Source organism: Panthera tigris, chromosome B1 (assembly GCF_018350195.1).
Source record: "Panthera tigris isolate Pti1 chromosome B1, P.tigris_Pti1_mat1.1, whole genome shotgun sequence".
Lineage (NCBI taxonomy): Eukaryota > Metazoa > Chordata > Mammalia > Carnivora > Felidae > Panthera > Panthera tigris.
The window spans coordinates 82729396-82748618 of NC_056663.1; the positions used below are offsets into that span (position 1 = coordinate 82729396).

Below are 19223 nucleotides of genomic sequence, written 5' to 3' on the forward strand. Positions count from 1 at the left end.
AATCATAAGGAAATTACATTTAGAATACTGCTCTGTATTTGCTGAAAAAAATCTGTAAATAAGTGGACTCACACAGTTCAAACTCATGTTGTTCAAGGGACAACATATAGTTAATGGCAGAGTTGGGTTTTTGATTTAAAGACTCTGAGGAAGGGTTAGAAATATAAATTTATATGTCTTTGGTTTACAATCTCAGTATCCAAACTGACTAAAGTCTTGAAACCAAACTGTTTGAAAAGTTTTATTTGGTAGCAGAAAATATCTACAATTGGATCTTTACAAAAGAAGTTGTGCAAGAGGGAAAAATAAACTTATACATAAGATTTTGCTGTTGAAATTTGGGATGATTATCAACAATTGATTCAGATTACAACAACTCACACAAGTCCATGTCTTTCTATGTTAAGAAAGTAGAAGCTACGTTAATCCGTTGACTAAACAGTTTGCTGAGACTCATAACAGACATTATAATGAACCGAAAGAAAGTTACGTCTATGGAAGAGAAGACAAACTAAATTATTTCAAGTTGTAGTAATAAACATATTTAGTCAGAGTAAAAACCAATTATCTCCACAACCCAACAATCAACTTTTCATCTTATCAAGTCCATAATGTCTACATTATTTATATACACCATGGCTTTTCATCTAAGAGCTGTATTTTAAATTACATACAGATTTACATATAACGTATCAGATGTTACTGACAATAAGTCTTACCCTAGGATAGAAGTCTCTCTCCCTGTAATCACTTGATTTGGTCATATGTACAATCCCTGCTATGGAGCTGATTGCTTATCTGACAATAAAGGACAAGACCTACGGGAATGACCCAGGACAGGATTAGGAGGGACAGGCTCACCTCGTTGTCTCTATAACTTTACTGGCTTTGTATTCATTCAAAATACTACTAACCAGTACTTTCAATGGGCCAAAGAAAGAGGCACTAAGAGTGCTTGAAAGCATCCAAGAATTATGATCGGTGTCTATAGTACAGGCATAAAGTAGCTAACATTTTAAAAAACATCAAAAATACCGTTTTCACTAAAGGGGGTAAGCAGACAACTTCCTACTAGTAGAAAAAGAAAGACAAACACTGGTGTTCAATTTCCAGTTTAAATGCATTTATGAATACGAAGATTGTGACCCCCATTAATTAAATACAGAGTCCAGAAGAAATTGATGCATGACCTTAAGATGCAAGTATAGCAGTATTTCTGTATCAAATTTAGTCTAGGATTAAATACAATGCTACACACACACACACACATACACACACACACACACACATTCATAGTACCTTTATGGAATTCTCTAAAATGCTCACAGTAGCTTATATGGTATTGATGAAAATAAAGATGAAACTGTATAAACTAGAGTGTAGATAAAAATCATCTTTTATAGCTTACTAAGTGATACCTTTTGTGGTTTAAGTAGCTTAAATTATTCAAGTTTAAATTTCAATTCTTGAAAGCAGAACTGTGCTTTGGTATTCAAACCTTCATAAGATTTTACAGTTTTTCAAAATAAGGAATAGAGAGTAAGAACATCAAACATGTGGGAGAAAGAGACTTCTGACTTTTGTCACATGATTAACCAGTGGCTTTCAACTCTCACTGGGCCAACACTCAGCTTCTTGGAGGTGATTAGGGTTTTCAAAAGGTTTGAATCAAATTAAGTTTTGAAAACTTAATAAAAATGCACATTCTAATGTGTTAAATATCCTCCCCCACCTTTTTTTTTAAACCATACTGGAGAATGCCTATGTATTAACTTCTACGACCAGAATAATTTATTTTTTTTAAACCTTGGAATATAACTTCAGCTATCTCTAATTAAAGAACCTCCTGAGATGTGTGTTTAAAACCTGCTATTATTTACACTTACTTATGTTTGTGTGAACCCAAATTTTCTTGATAGTATGCAAATAAAATAAGATATAAAAATAAATGGGCTGCTGAGGTTTTCTACCAACTCTATAATGCCAATTACACATTTGTGTTATTCACAAATTCTATTCCTAGTAATGGACTAAAACAAACTTAAATGTGAACCCAAAATATTTATACTGACAAAACGAACCTTTCAGGCTTTATGTGTTGGGGTTAGACAAAATTTTATTCAACAAATGTTTGGAAAATAATGCTCCGTAAGAAACTATCTTTTAATCTGTTAATACGATGTATAATGTGATTTCATTTGCTAAAACTGTCTAACACATTTCAGTTATTAGATTACTCTGCACAATGGGAAAAACTTCGACCAATTAGAATGCTGCAGGTCTTCAAAAAGGATAACTTGTAAAAAATTGAAAAACTGCACTAAAAGTCTATTTGCCTTAGAACTCTTCTGATAAGATTCCATTTTTGAATTAATAATATACTTATTGTGTTATAATTCTGAAAATACATTCAACTTCCACATAACACAATTTAGCATCTTCACACATCAACTGTGTTGTGTGTTTTAATGGTTTAGGCACATTTCAGTAACTTTGGATTTTATTTTGTGGTTTCACTACAAAACAGCTTGTGCACACCAAATTCAAACAATCTTTTTTTATTTAAAAATCCATCTGAAAATTCACTTCTGAGTTTTAGTTTTTGTTTAAAAAGAAGCAAACATTTAAAAGCATCAAATGTTACTAGTCTACAATTCATCTTGTTATGAACAATTTTAGTTCGTGGATTGGGGAAATAAACCCATTACATTGATTAGGCACAGTACTATGGCCAAAAGACCAGAAATCAGGGCACATCTGTGTGTTCAGGCAACAGTTAGAGGTCTGAATGGAGGGAGTCATGCCTCAGCTGTGGGTACTCTTATCTCTGCCTCCTCCAAAAACTGTTAGTAAGTCCCAAATCAATACATAAGAGATTGTTTGTAACTTAGTTAAAAAAAACAAGCAAACAAACAAATTATACCTGCTTTCTAAATTACACTGCAAAGCCAAAACAGATAAATACAACTGTAGTCTCACTATATATAATTTGTGGTTTTGATATCTGTATCACAGGACCGTATTACAGGTGAGACAGAATTATATAATTCCTCTGGTGATTTCAGACATCTGGTTGGAAGAGGTTCATGACTCTAAGATTTCACATTATAACAATACTCCAAAATTTCTCAAATTAGGGCAGTGAATATAAATCACAGTACAAAATCCTTAATTCTTTTACTGGAAAAGCAACTGGTGCTACATACAAGAATCACTTATAGAACATCTATTTTTTTAAAAAAATGTAGATATAAAATATTAATTGCATAGGGATTTAAATATAAGGCCAAGAAGAATATTAAGTAAAGTTAAAAAAATCATAGAAAGGGCACTATGGTGTCAAAAGATAGAATTTCATTCTCAGAGTAATAAATCTGAATTACTGTCTAATTAAAAAAAAAATCACAGTATGTTGCTATAACTAACAGTGAATGTTTCCTTAAGTCCAAATTGGAAACCAATATTAGGACTAACAAGAACACAACTAAAGCTCATTGTCTAAACCTGATCAGTGTATTAGCACATCAGTGCCTGGTACGTACCTGGTTATATAATCTATCTTTGCAAATAATGTAAAGTTTAATACATGTTAACAAGTGTGAGAGCACATCATCACTGCATGCCGGTAAGTGATCTGTAGGCTTACTTGATAGTGTAATTATTCAGTCTTCCCAAGGTGCAAGATCCCACCTGGCAGAATCTTCACTCAATGAACCAAAAACACTGTAATTAACAAAATATAATAAAGTTCCACCATTGAAAACTAAATGTACATGAACCAGAGAATTAGTTCCTGACACCAGTACATATATTATCCTCAGCACTTTGGAACGCAGTGAATGACGAGCCCGTCTATACTGTGTAGTTTAGGCTAATGGCTACCACCTGATGTTTCAGGTAGACAGGTAAATTGTAAATCTACTTCTCATTTTAATGTTGTTAGAGTGCAGTTTAAAGAGCAATTTCCAAATCTAAAAGTAGCTTAGTTAACTTAGTATTGTTATATAGAGTAGTGTGAGGAAAAACAAGAACTCCCAAAGGAATTATGTTAAGTAACATTTGGGAATACCCAAACCAACGTTTTAAATGAAAAAGTGCATAAATACAGTAATACTACAAGTGTGTTAACTATGGAACAAATGTTTCTCTGGGAGCTAAACAATAGTATTTTCCCACATTATTTACATGTTATGGATTGTTGAGATACCACAAAGCACCATTTACTGTCTAAATTGCTTGATTATGTGTGAAAAGTCCTCTGACTTCAATTCTACTCAGTTGAGGATCTACCTAGAATAGAAGTGTCAGGTCATCTCAAACAGGATTTATGTTTACAATTTAGTTCTCGTTGTTCAGAAACAGCGAAGCAGTATTTTCATTTCACATTCTTGGCTGGTGTTTCAGATTCTGTGGACTGTCTCCCATCTGTCCAGGCTTCCCGAGTGCTCTTTAGAGCCAGAGTCTTCTGTTGGTCAACCACAACATAATCTACTCTCTCATCAGCTACACTGCTGCCTGAGCCACTGCTCTTTTGCTAAAAAGCAAAGAAAGAAAACCATAAAACCCCACGTATAAGAGAGTTCTTCTTGGTGAAATTTAGCCTTAAAACATAGACACTCATGCACTGTGAATAACTCTTGAAGTTCTACTGGGTCACATACATACAAAAATAACATTACTTCAATTTAACAATGTTGTTTTTCTCCTCACTGTACACTGTTTTCCCCTTAAATTTAAAATCACTGTATGTAAGTATTTAGATGAATGCTCCCAACACAGATGAAATTCTTATAAAGTAAGGATCACAGACACTTGGTTCATCTTAAGATATACAGCTTGCTTCTCCCTTTAGCTTAACCTTGACCTTTTCAAATCCTCAGAACATGTACCAGTGTTGACTTGCAGAGCCGAGAAATGTTTTTTGAAAAACAGTATTTCAAGAATGGCAAACTACATAGGATGACACGACCTCTTATTCTAAAATACAAGTAGATACTAACTAACTTAAAACAAATATAATTATTGGGGCACCTGGTTGGCTCAGTTGCTTAAAGCACCAGACTTCAGCTCAGGTCATGATCTCACGGTTTGTGGGTTCGAGTCCCATGTCAGGCTCTGTGCTGACAGCTCAGAGCCTGGAGCCTGCTTTGGATTCTGTGTCTCCCTCTCTCTCTGCCCCTCCCCTGCTTGTGCTCTTGTCTCTCTCTCTCTCTCTCTCTCATTCAAAAAATAAACAAACATTAAAAAAAATTTTTTTTGAACATTTATTTATTTTTGAGAGACAGAGCGTGAGCGGGGGAGGGGCAGAGAGACAGAGACACAGAATCTGAAGCAGGCTCCAGGCTCTGAGCTGTCAGCACAGATCCCGACGCGGGGTTCGAACCCACAGACGGTGAGATCTTGCCCAGAGCCAAAGTCAGACGCTTAACTGACTGAGCCACCCAGGCGTCCCCAAACAGAATTATTAATGCGTTGCTGGGCTCTCTAGAAAGTAAGAGAAATACCCAATGTGTGAGGGAAACAGGGCATGAAGAGCTGTTCAATGTAAACTTTACAGGAACTGTTGTCTTCAGATGAATGTCAATCTCAGCAATGCAATCAGGAGGCCCGCAGTGGGAGGGTGTGTCGAATCTGAGGCTATCCTGTTAAGCTAGGGACCAATGAAACAAACTGAGGTGGTCCTATAGTTGTAGCACATTGCTTCCCAGCAGAAGAAAATGTAAATCTATCCTGAAGGAAACTGAAGTCTGCAGGATTCTCAGATAGACTCAGCAAAATGAATTTGCAAAAAACTGTATAAAACATGGAAGGAAACAAGCCATCAAGAGTGTGAGCAGAAACAATAAACAGATTCAGACCTCCAAGGACTTCAGATATTGAAATGATTGCATAAACAGAATAAATTATGTGTGTATAAAATCTTCAAAGGAATTAAAAAATGAAACTAAATAAAAGGAATAAAATACATGAAAGAAATAAGCTATTCAAAACAGCTATGCATATTTGAAACAAAAGAGCAAAATTCCATGTTAGAACTAAAAATAATTGAAATTAAAAATTAAACAATGGGTTAAACAGAATAATTGAGAATTAGTGTACCTGGTGATAATACTAAAGAAATAATCCAAGTAAGAACAAAGAGATGAATAAAGAGAAAATATGAAAAAGTGAAAAGAGGCACAGAAAATAGAATATGTTCTGACAAATCTTTAATAAGAAACCTCAAATGAGAGGATAAAAGGAAGAGTGGAAAAGCTCTATATTTAAAGAGATGATTGGGACTTTGCCAGAACTGATAAAAAATACAAATCCAAAAATAAGAACAGCACAACTTCCATCAAGCATGATAAATAAAAAGAAATCTACGTCTAGATGTCTAGACACACTGTAGTAAACCTGCAGAATACCAAAGATACAGAAAAGATGTTAACATCAGCCAGACAGAAAAGACAAATTATCTATAGAGTAACTGTAACTAGATTGACAACATACTTTTCAGTAGGAACAATGGAAGCCAGATGATAGTGAATAGTATCTTCCATGTGTTGAAAGAAGTATATGGCCAATCAAGAACTGTGAACGCAAAAAAACTCTTTTTCAAAAATGAGGGCACAATATAGACATTTCCCTCAAACAAAAATTGCAAGAATTTACTACTAACAGACCTCCACAAGAGGAACTTCTAAAGAATGTATTTCAGGTGGAAGAAAAAATGATTATGACAGGAAAGACTGAGGAACAAGATGGAATGATAAGAAAGGGAAGGTGGTAAATATGTAGGACAATGTTAAGTAAGCACTACCTATATAATAAGAATACTACTGGGGCGCCCAGGTGGCTCAGTTGGTTAAGCGTCCTGTGACTCAGGTCATGATCTCGCGGTCAGTGAGTTTGAACCTCGTGTCGCACTCTGTGCTGACAGCTCAAAGCCTGGAGCCTACTTCAGATTCTGTGTCTCCCTCCCTCTCTGCCCTTCCCTGCTCACACTCTGTCTCTCTCTGTCTCAAAAATAAATGAACATTAAAAAAGAAAAAACCCAGAATACTACTAATGTGTAATTTGTGGTTTAACAAAAGTAAAAAACCAAAACTTTGGACAAAAATAGCATGTAAATCAAAAGGGGAATAATGTGAGCTAACACTGGAAAGAGAATGAAGACAAGATTTTGTTAAGTAGGCATTTCAACAGTAACCACTAAAAGAGGAGAACGTGTATAATTTCTATTATATACCATTAGGGATTACTCTCCATGACTTTGTTAATTGTGACTTATGAAACAATATTAAGTAATAGACTTTACTAAATTTAAATTAAACATACTAATAAAATTTCCCCAAAGGAAACATGATTCTTTGGCTTTAAAAGGTGAGCTAATTGTGTCTATAGAATGAGATTTCACTTACCTTACGTGGTGGTGTGGATTTCCCAGAATCTAAATCCAGATCTAGGTATTCTACTTGTTTGTCTCCTTTGGGCTTGACCATAGGACTGCTTCTCCCATCAAGGCTGTTACTGCCAAAAAGATTCTGAAAATGGTGATACAATGAAATCTACTATTGAACATCCACGAGACCTGTTGCTTATTTTGTCTGCCATCTACCAAAGCCAAAATATTTATTTTAAGAGGCTATGGTTTAATAAAAAAAAAAATGTCTTCTGAGAAAATTAAATCTGCTTTTAGGATTGGAGGAACATATGTGATATAACAGAACTGATTACAACTAGGCTTTAGAGTAAGCTAAACATGGTTTCAAGAGTCAAACTGGGTTCAAACTAAGACCAAAACATCAAGCTAGAGTTGGCTGCCAATAGCTCCAACTGAACATTATTTAAATGATATCTTTACTTGATTATATTTTTAAACTACTGGATCCTTTCACTCCTTGCTTTCTAATTAAAATTTTTAAAAAGTTCTGTATTTTAAGACTTTCACGCTAAAATTTAGCTTAGAATATGTATGTTAACTAAAGCCTACAAACAATGACTGCACTGGCAAAGTCTGCTTTGTTTCAACCTGTAATTTTTAGCTCTTAATTTCTTCTGTCTTCTCTTTAGCCTTATCCCTTCTGTTCTACTAGGAATTGTACAATACAAGGGTTACTCTCCATAAACAGATAAAGGACAGATAGAGGACAGCAATACATGACAAAAACAAAAAAGCCTAAGGCAGAAAAATGCAAAATCAACAGGATGTTAGGAACTTCAAGATCAATGCTCATAAGAAGGAAAGCATGACACGAACTGACGCCCCGACATATGCCCTCTATGTGAATTACGACAGTCCTTCCCAAGGTGTGCCAACAAATGCCTTGTTTCTCTGCCTTGCTGCTTTGAACCTCACCCAGAAATGTTCTGGACCTCTCATAGGCGAGACTATATATTTACTAGCAGCTAGCATTCTTTTGTCTTCTATCACAGAGATAGGAATACTCACATACTTTTGAAGAAAACCTTAACGATGTGATATACTTAAAATTATACTTGTTATGATGAACAAAACAATTTGGAAACTGCATAAACCTGAATCTGCTAATCCTTTTATATATCACTACTCCTTTTGTCTTTGCTCAAGTCACACAGAGTAAGCTGTGATTTAGGCAAAAGACAATTGCTAGAATTTGCAATATTGACTCTATTCCCTCATTTGAAGCAGGGCTGCTGACAGTCCGCGTGAAACATTTTTGTGAATTAGAAAATGGTGCTCCTTCCTGTGGGGCTACCCAGCTCTGTGCCAGGGCCCACAGCTTAGTGAGCAGGACATGGTCTGAACTGCATGTACCCATGAATGCAGTACTATGCAGTCTACTCGACACACTACATACTGTGTGTAATGTGAGCAAGCAACCTGCATGCTGGAATGTGAGGGCTCTATTTGTGGGAACGCAGTTTTATTTTTGAGAGACAGAGAGAGACAGAGCGTGAGCAGGGGAGGGGCAGACAGAGAGGGAGATACAGAATCTGAAGCAGGCTCCAGGCTCCGAGCTCTAAGCTGTCAGCACAGAGTTCCACATGGGGTTCGAACTCACGAACTATGAGATCATGACCTGAGCTGAAGTCGGACGCTTAACCGACTGAGCCACCCAGGCACCCCTGTGGGAACAGAGTTTTAAACTGAATTTACCAACTACTGGTGATAAAACATTAAAAAAAAATTTTAACAATAACATGTAAGGCACAAAAAAGGTAATGTACAAATAGCCATTCCCCTCTCCCCCCCCCTTTTTTTTTAATTTATAAAGAAACTAGTTTTTTGGGTTTTTTTCTGAATGACTCTACATTTCATTCTCATATAAAAATATCAAGCAGGGGTGTGGTGTGTGTGTGCAATTTTGTATTCAAATGTGACTTGTGAAAGAACCCCTGCCTGGAATACCCCTAATTGGAAATGCCTACGGTTGTTCATACTATTGCAAGGCTCATGAAAGGAACACACGAGCTCATATGATGTACACATTTAATTTCAGTAAGTTGTTTCTACAGAGAATGTCTCAGAATTGCTGGTTAAACTGTTTTCTGTCTAGTTTTTATTAGAATTGGAAATTTTTCATCTTTAAATACTGTTAAAATTTGTGTCCCTGCAAGGCAGTCCATTTGCTCTAGATCGAATTTCAACTACGAACAGCCTGTCTCTGCGTTCTAGCCTTTAACCCAGTATTTTCCCAAAACAGTTTAGAAAAACCCTAAGATTCTAGGAGTTATCATAAATGTTCTGTGAATTGAGAAAAAAAGATAACAGTAGTGCTTTGTTTTTCTAAAATTCTTTTTAAAATGTGAAAAGTTATTGAAGGTATTTTTGTTGTTACTGTTGTATAACAATATTCATGTCTTTAATAGTGACGTGTGGTCACTCACATTTTAGGTGTCACATTAAGGGTTCACCTCACGAATGCCTGACTTTGGATCTTTTTATAAATTAACAGGCAGCACCACCAATTCACTGTTTCATTAAACACCGCCTGCTCCATGATCACTAGTATGAGAAATAAGTCATGCTTCAAAACGTCAATGTATAGAATTTAATCTTCATTGTAGGTATAAGCCAGGTTTGATCTGATCCTGTCTCAACTTCTCCAAGACAATTTTTTTTACTGATCAGTCCAGGCACAATGACATCTTGTGAATTTCTATGGTATACCTTTAATGCACTAACTGCAAAGAGGTGTGGAAAATATTGCTGTAACTATCACATTCTTTTCTAAGGAAGAGTTGTCCGGATTATGATCAACCCTTGCAGCTGGCAGTGTGAAGAGATGGCAATGGTGGCTGGTTTTTCTATTGTGAATGGTGGGCAGATATTTTCACCCAGAACATTTTTGCTTTTTCTAACACTTAGGACCTAAGTATTTCAGAAATTCACCAGCTGGCAGGCAAAAATACCTTTCTGGCTTAATGTTTTATACCTTACGAGGTATAAAAGAACAAACAATTTCATATTTTTATTTCCTTTGACTTTTTGATTGGAATATTTTTCCTCTCTAGTCTTTTCCCTTCATGATAAATCACACTTCCAAACTTTCCTATTACATGCCCTTTGCAAAATTTTTATATTTCAGGCAAAAGGACACGCTTTAGTATCTCAGAAAAAAGTTACTTTTGTAATAAAAAGTCCATTCAGCCACCTAAAGATTAAAATTGATGATAATATGTACTCTGATGTAGCACTGAGGATTTATGTAGACTTTTCCCAGTCTATTTGCTATAATGAGGAAAAAAAAAAAGGTAATAAAAATAATAAAACACCACTTATCAAGTTGAAAAACAGTGAATCCCAAAGCAGAAGCCAATTAATAAAAATTGCTCTGCCTTCAAATTAGGGAAAGTGTTATTGATATAGCTGGTTTGTATTCTAATCCAGGCTGATGTAAATATTTTAAATTATCTTATTCATTCTGAGCACTGCCGAAATTTGATATTTTAAAGTGAGTTTAAGCACCAAATCAAGCTTTTCAAATCACTTAAATTTTGTTTCCTGACAACATAGGGTTGTGAGGAATCCGTTTTTGCTTAAAGTACATTAAAGACGTAAAACATGTCGAGAGAACTGGACTTTGTATTTTGAATCCCTAAAGAGTATTGTTTTAAAGAAAATGAAGCTGGGGCGCCTGGGTGGCTCAGTTGGTTAGGGGACCAACTTCGGCTCAGGTCATGATCTCGCAGTTTGTGAGTTCGAGCCCCGCGTCGGGCTCTGTGCTGACAGCTCAGAGCCTGGAGCCTGCTTCAGATTCTGTGTGTCCCCCTCTCTCTGCCCCTCCCCTCTTCACGCTCTGTGTCTCTCTGTCTCTCAATAATAAATAAACGTTAAAAAAAAAAATTAAAGAAAATAAAGCCACTAAAATGTTAATCCTTCCAAATTTTGACATCAGAATTCTGCTTCTCCTGGCAGATACGACCTGGTTGTGCCCTGATAATATCTGCCCTCCCCTCTCTCACATGAATGGGATTTTTAGTCAGGCCCGCTGTCCCTCAGAAGAAAAGCTATGGTTCCCAGCCCCTTTGTGTCTCTGTGTGTATGGCAGTTTCTGGGAACCTTCTTTATAAGGCAGTTAGTTAGGCTGTACCCTTGCTCCTTCTTCCCCTCCTCTGTTTTGTAGCTTGGGATGTGAAGTGTTGGTGCAGCAGCATCTTGTTCTAGGAGCATGTGAGCCACACCCAGAAGATGGTGGACTGGAGAGCTGGAAGGGGCAGGCATCCCTAAGGGCTTCCTAGGACAGGGCTGCCACACAACCCTGGCTAGACTCTCTCTGGACTTATTTACATGAGAAAGAGATAAATGTCTGTTACTCAGAGGTGAACCTAATCATAACCAATACATGCATCTAAAATACAAATAGCAGAGCAAGAACTGAATTTGATTAGAGGGAAAACATAAGCAAAGTATTTTTAAAAATTAAAATGGGTTTGTATTCTTAAGTATCTGAAGTATTTTCTGGCAACTATCTAATTTCTGGGGAACGCAGGCTTGCTATGATTATTAAATTCTTGTGCCTTGTGGTAATACAGCCAATACGAAACAAGTTAGGTTTGTAACAGGTCTTTAATCTTTAAGCCTTATCTAAGAGTGTATTATTGAAAGATTATCAAAAGACCTCCTATAGAAGAGCACTTCACTTTAAGAGTGCCATGAAGAGGTTCTGGAGGACTGCATTATGAAATGCTTCTAGTATATTTGCTTGAACAGTTTCAAAAATCAATTATTTCTCAAAAATAAATATAACTAGAAAGATTTTATGATTTTTAACTCATTTTTAATCTACTTTATAAATACTGGCATTACACTTTGACCCATTATCGGCTTCAAATTTTACAATGCTATTTTTAAGAAGCATTTTAAAAAGTTGTCTTCTATCCTTTTTCCTTAAGTATATAAAGAAGGATGTAAGGGCCAGATTTAGAGATTGGAAGAAAGGTGCACGACTTGGAAGGGCTGCTCAGGAAGACAGAAGTTAAGGTGCAAATTTTACATACTGAGTCTTCGCTGGATAGGTTTGGGTTCATAGGAACATAATTCTCTTCACTGTCGTGTGAGTCACTGCTTGAAGTTGTGCTATGCACTGAATCCGGTCGGGGAGACAAGGGAAATCTAGAGGAGCTAATTAAAGAGATTACCGTTACAAACCTAAACCTTGACAACAATTTCTAAAATCACTTCCAAGATAAAAATGAGTGATCGTTTACATTCTTTCACCAAGAGTCACTAAAGTTTACAATCATTTATTGTACACATTTATTCATTACAACTTACTGCAAACCCTCAAATGCACACCTAATATTTATAGCTATATTGTAAAAAGTAGACCTTTGGGCATCAAATTCCTGTGTAAAACAAAAGAAGTATTGCTAATGATTTGGGGGACAAGTAGAAAGTCACAGACATGAAAAGGAAGGTTTAAGTTTCTATTAAATACAGCTACCTATATGTAAACATAAAACATGAACACATATTTAATGCAAGTTTATAACTTCACATATCCTTTAATTACCCTATATATATTTGTTTGTTTATATCTCTGTATAAATACATAATTTAAATATATAAATTTATATTTATAATCTCTGCACCCAATGTTGGGCTTGAACTCACGACCCAGAGATTAAGAATTGCATACTCTTCTGACTGAGCCAGACAGGCGCCTCTTCTATGTACATTTTAGCAAATTTTCATTAAATAACCTCTGCCAAGAAACTACCGTATTTGCCAGATCAGTAGTTCTGAGAAATTTCTAGCCTCGTGAATGCTTTATACCCTTGAACATTACCAGGAACCCTGAGGAACTTTTTGTTTATATAGGTTGTATCTATTTACTGTATTACAAATAATAGAACATTTTTTTTAAAACCCAGAGTACACAAATACACATTCTATTTATTAGCTGTCTCGGGGATGTGATCATACATTACGCAGTCCCTAGAAAACTCCAGTGTGCACTCATGAGAGAAGCAGGAGTAGAAAGGCAAATGCCATCTTAGAATCTTAATGAAAATAGTTTTCACCTCACAGAACCCCAAAAAAGGGGGGGGGGTCCCCAGACTATACTTTGGGAACCACTGTTTCAGGTATTTTCCATCATAGTGAACAATTAAGGTACACATTTCAAACAAAGACTTACTCTCGAGCAAAACTCCTAGTGATGGGAGATCTAACTGGGGCTTGCAGTTCTTCCCATTCTGGCAAAGGTTTTATTTCTAAAGGTGCTGGCTTGGCTGAAATGAAAGAGAGAAAAAGAGGCTTCAGTATACAGACATTTGAAAAACAAAACAAGATCCTCTATGTCTCTACTTATGTGTTATAGCCAAACACACCTAGGACCAATGGTTTCATACATGAAACGAAGTTCATGGGTGTTAAGTGATTTGCCCAAGGTTACCGAGCTAAATAATTAGTGACAAAAGCTAAATCAGATAATGTTTCATGACTGTTGATTCAAAGTCTAAAGCTCTATTACATCATGTTGCTCCTTAATTTAATATTTTATGAATATAAACTAAAGAAAGGGTAACGTGACCCAATTCCTTAACAGTTACTTGATGTACAGTTTTCATTACTTCCTTATTTCTTTTTTTTTTAAATAATTTTTCTCAAGTATGGAGATTTAATCTATGTAAAAACATTTCTATTCAATATTGAAGCATCAGTTATACAGCTATACGTATGACGTACAAAAAAGTATTAAATACAAAACTCTGATAAAATCAAAAACTGAAAACAGAATTCACTAAATCTTTTAAATTAATTCAAGCCCAGTCTGAAAACAAATAAAAGCAATAATATTTTAAGACTCACACTCAGCTGAGAGAAGGCCTAATTAAACAATTACTTTGAATTTTCAGCTTAATTTAACCAACAATATCCTTTATATCAAATTAAATAATAAACACACTAATAATATTCTTATTAGCCTGATTTATAAGTGGTCTTTGTTTATTTACCTCATTATCACAATAGGCAATTACCACGCTAGTGCATACCACAGAGCTCTCATTTTTTTCATGAGAGTGAAACATTTTTCAGAAGAACTAAAACAATATTATGTGTTAATGCTAATTATATTTTAGGAGATTATTTAAACATATTAGGTAAATATTCCAATTACATTTCATTCTGCCACTCCAAAGAAAAGTTTTCATTTTTCTAGGTTTCCTTCTTCTAGTCTTTGTCCATACATGGACATACTTTTACTCAACTCGTATTTTTAATCAACTATGTTATAATTACAATCAAACTATAAAATAGGTGGTCATTTTAAAGGGCAATGTCGATTCACTGGGGCTTATAAGTATTTTTGTCTGTTCAATACGAAAAACTCAGTGCGGTTTTCTAAAGACTAGATTAAATTTAAATCTTGCTCATCTATACCCTTAAAATGGACCAGCACAGAATACTGTGCTAAGTCAACGTATTTCTTTAACTCCTTATGTTTCACTTTTTTGAAACCCAAAGGCTAATGGCAGTTTAGCAGTCAAATTCTAAATAATGCCATAAAATAATGAATCTATGGAAGTGATTCTGTATTTTGTCTTAGAATAGAATACATACATTATATATAAATAAAGGACACATTTGGAACTTACAAGTAGCTAACAAGCTTAAAGAAAACAATGCACTGATGTCTAAAAGGTTAAGAGAATAATGTAAAAGAACAAGACTGAATACCATGTATTATCAAACTTAACATGCTGCTGTTAATGGCATAACAAGTAGACTTACTACGTCTATGGAAAGACAATGGGAAGACACACATTATGGGAAGCATTCACTTTAGAAATAACGTGCTAGGAAACTTTATTTACAACAGCGGTAGTATTTAAGTCTCTTCTCCTTTACTTTTTAAGAAAAAACATCACAAAATAAAGAAATTCCCAATGCCCCATCCAGCATGCGGTGCTAAAGTACATACCCTTTCTTCTTGTAGCAAAGTCACCTATGGTTTGTGAATCAGTTCGCTCTAAACCAGGGGGTTTGGGTCTTAAAATTTTAGGACTTTGACCTAATTGGTAAAAAGAAGATGCTCTTAATATAATGTTATTTTTTAATTGGAAAAATGGATTCTGTAAAAAAGCCACAGAGCCCTGAGCAGAAATGTCACACCTCAAAAGCATAAACATAAGTTTGACTGGGGAGAATATTTTAACCTTGCCACACATCACTCATGCTCAGTCCAAGGGAAAGGATGAAGCTGCATGCAACAGGGTAACAAGCAAAGTGTTATAAAAGATGGCAGGGTGTTCGTGGGGTAACCAGCCTGGTTAGTGGTTATCTTTACTTGGGGGAAGCGAGGAAAGCCACGTGCCGTGTTACTCTTCTAACATGCCTTAGAAAACCGGACTAAATAAAAAATTATAAAATACCTTCATCAGACCTCAAGTACATCTTTTCTTTGAAGTCTGATGTCTGATATGTAAGTACCGGGGCGTACTTCCCAATAGTGTTATTTTCTTAATTTTATTCAGGTGTTTAAATAACCTTACTCTGACTATTCCTTTACCTCTTGACCAAAGCCCTTTGAGAAAAGCAGGTTGATGCCATGGTGTTTGCTAATCCAATATTAAAACCAAGACCGACATTTGTCTCCCCTGGATATACTGGTAGCTGCCTGGTGACATAATTTTGCAAGGATCAGAAGCTAGGTTCTGGAACTGCTGACTGTCTAGCTTTGATTTAAGTATTTGAAAGCATAAATTCAGTTGCCATTATTTTCTTTTCATTTACTCTCTGCCACACGTAAGTACTGCTGAAAAGCCTTATGAAAAGTACAGAGTTAATACCCAGCAGTGGCCTCACTTATTCCTACAGGAAGCTTGGACGCTAGAGCAGCAACATCGTTTAAATCAGTTATTTGATTATTAAATCAGTTATTTGCTCTCTTCTCAGTGGCACCAAATTTACTTCTTTTTTGGCAATTACAAAATTTAGTCGACATCTAATAGATGGCAAAATCAGAATTTGCCGATTAAATGACAATATCTAGTACCTGATCTATCAAAGACTAAAAGTTTCTGAAAATATGAGTCTCTAGGTTATAAAATAGGAAGAGTTCTCTAATGAACCAATTTTCTGAGTTAGGTAATTAATACCTTGAGTTTATTCAGAAAGGGGGCAGGCTTAGTTTAAAATGTGAGTGATAAAATTTGAGGTCATGATCCTATCCCTAATGTTGACCTATCCAGGGCCCCCAATGGCAGGGCACTTTCCTAAAACAATGGAGGATGTCAGCTTTTTATAAACTCCCCAAAATAATGTACTTGCCTTCAAAAAAAAAAAAAAAAAGTAAGAGGCAGAGGGTAAGGTTTACTACAGAAAAATACACTTATTTTACAGCCGAAAGGCTTTTACAGATCAATCCAGCTTCTTCATTTTATGGATGAGATACCCTTAAAGGACGAAAGAGGTTAAGTGACTTGCTTGGGTCACAACATTAACTGGAGGCCAAATGAAGGCTTCCCCTAACCTCCCACTGCTGGTGTATGCTCCTGTGCTGTCCACATTGTCTATCCCTTTGGGAATAGAAAATCCGAAGAAACCAGTGTTTAGAGGTCAGTTTTGAACTGCTAAGTTCAGTTTGAGATCTTACATCTACTTAAAGCCACAGATAACTGATTAGTGAGTACTGTGACATTTAATAATTACAAATCGCTTTTCAGAGCAACTTTTGGTTTGGTGGTGTTCACTCAGTGTCTTTTGCCCTGCTCCTTTTCAGTAAGACCCACTTTCATTAGCTCTCAGCCTCCTTCTGAGTTTTCAGTGTGGTTATCTCCCAGTGGTCATCCTCAGCATCTCTCAACTTTGCACCCTCAGTTATGTTCATCTATGTTTACAGTTACATACTTGAGGTCATGTGACTGCTAAATCCACCTGCTTGTGAACTATCCATTCTTCCATTGTCTGACAAGTCCCCATAGTGATCTTTCTAATACCTGACCCTGAAATGATCATCTCTTCTCCAAACCAATTCTACTTTTTTTTTTTTAAAGTATCTCAAGGGTACTCCTTGGTTTTCTTAATAAAAAATACTGTAGTGGAGAGTCTGGGTGGCTCAGTTGATTAAGCATCCGACTTCAGCTCAGGTTATGATCTCACAGTTCGTGGGTTCGAGCTCTTTATTGGGCTCTGTGCTGACAGCTCAGAGCCTGGAGCCTGCTTCAGATTCTGTGTCTCCCTCCTTCTCTGCCCCTCCCCTGCTCGTGATCTGTCTCTCTCTGTCTCTCAGCAATAAATAAGTGTTAAAAAAATAAAAAGAAAATACTGTATCAAGTGCGGTTTTAAAAGTGTAGTTATAAAATTTACCTGTATTTTCCACTTCATGCAAAGCTTGAGGATGATTTTGGGGCTCAAGTCGCAATATGGAAATGTGGCAGTGAATTGTAGTGAGTCACTTAGTCATTTTGTTAGCTTTATTTCTTTACATCCCTCCAAACTCAATTTGACATTCATGTTCCAGAAAGAAATGAACGTCATACCCAAATGAGAGCCCAGTTATTGCTTATGAGGAGAGAAAGGTGAAAACGGATCCAAGGTGTTGGTATGCCTGTCGTGGCCCTGTCTTCTCTACTGTCTACTGGCAAATATTTGAATGTTTCCCTGATTGTTGGAGAAAAGTATGAAATAAGAAGAAATAAGAATAATAAAGTAAAGGCAAAAATAAACCAACTTTGGAGATACATTGATTCTCAAATGCTGAGAGTAAGCAGAGGAACTCATTTGAGCGTTAACTTTTAAATCCAAGGCAGTTTGCAACCTGATTTTAGCTACACTAAATTTGAACAGATAAAGCAACATTATTTCTTTTGCAGACAGCCATTCACTACTGGTGAAATTCCTATTGGACTTTAACCCTTGAGGGGGTCAATCTCTGGATCATGTGACTTATTCCCTCATTTGGAGTACAAATTAATGAATCTTCATCTCTGGTTTAGATCTTTCCCTGGAGATCCTAACCTACACCTCTGCACAACTACCCCATATGGATATTCCGCCAGCGTTCACACTACATGTTCAAAACAGAATTTATCCTTTGACTCAGCACCACAAACCTGCTTTGTTTTCTCTATTAGCAGCTGCCATGGCAGATCTCTTAGGAGTCATTCTAGCTTCTACTTTCTCTCTAATCTTTATTCTGTATTTATAATGACAATAGTCTGTTTTCATTTACCTAAGAAAATAACAAAATCTGCAAGTCTGAAGTCCATTCTTTAAACCTCCCTGTTTTTAAAGTGCACTTCACTTACCTGGTTTGTTTCCCTGAAAGTGATGAGCTCACACTGTATGGCTAAATGACTTCCATCTATATTCTAAATGCCCTTAAAACTTGTAAAAATCACTTAAGTCCCCAAGTTAAGGGACCATGAGAGCCAGGAAAGGGATTTTGTTATGCCTTTACCCGTCTAATCACTTCTAAACCAAGGCTTTAAGAACCTTGGATTTGGAAAACTGAGCGAAGCACTCTCTGAGGAAGACGCTGAAAAAATGTGATTTTTATAACATTTTAGAGAATACAGGTTTTTTTCTTTTTTCTATCATATCCTTAAATCTTAAACTGAGCTTTCTAGGGGCTAACCTGATTATGTTACTTGCCTGCATAAAACCCTTTAATGGTGTACCCAGAATAAAGCCCAGACTCATTAGCATGGATTATAACACCCTCAGGATCAGGCACCTGCAAGGCATTTGGCATTCCCTCCTCCATTCATACTTTACTCCCGTCCTCCCTTCCCATCTGATTTCCTCC

General features: G+C 36.1%; 1 protein-coding gene across 11 annotated transcripts in view; it reads right to left on the reverse strand.

Moving 5' to 3' along the window:
• Positions 1–216: 216 nt before the first annotated feature.
• GAB1 (GRB2 associated binding protein 1) overlaps positions 217–19223 on the reverse strand; it is a 121959-nt gene continuing 102952 nt past the window's right edge. For 7 of the 11 annotated variants that reach the window (XM_042983841.1, XM_007091775.3, XM_042983835.1 and 4 more), the window contains 5 exons: positions 15396–15485; positions 13608–13701; positions 12466–12589; positions 7404–7526; positions 217–4534 (listed from right to left, as the gene is read on the reverse strand). In XM_042983841.1, the coding sequence (XP_042839775.1) occupies positions 4376–4534; positions 7404–7526; positions 12466–12589; positions 13608–13701; positions 15396–15485 (590 nt within the window). In that variant the 3' untranslated portion in view covers positions 217–4375. The remainder of the gene's footprint in view (positions 4535–7403; positions 7527–12465; positions 12590–13607; positions 13702–15395; positions 15486–19223) is intronic. The other 4 variants (XM_042983842.1, XM_042983837.1, XR_006216756.1 and 1 more) reach the window with 3 other exon arrangements.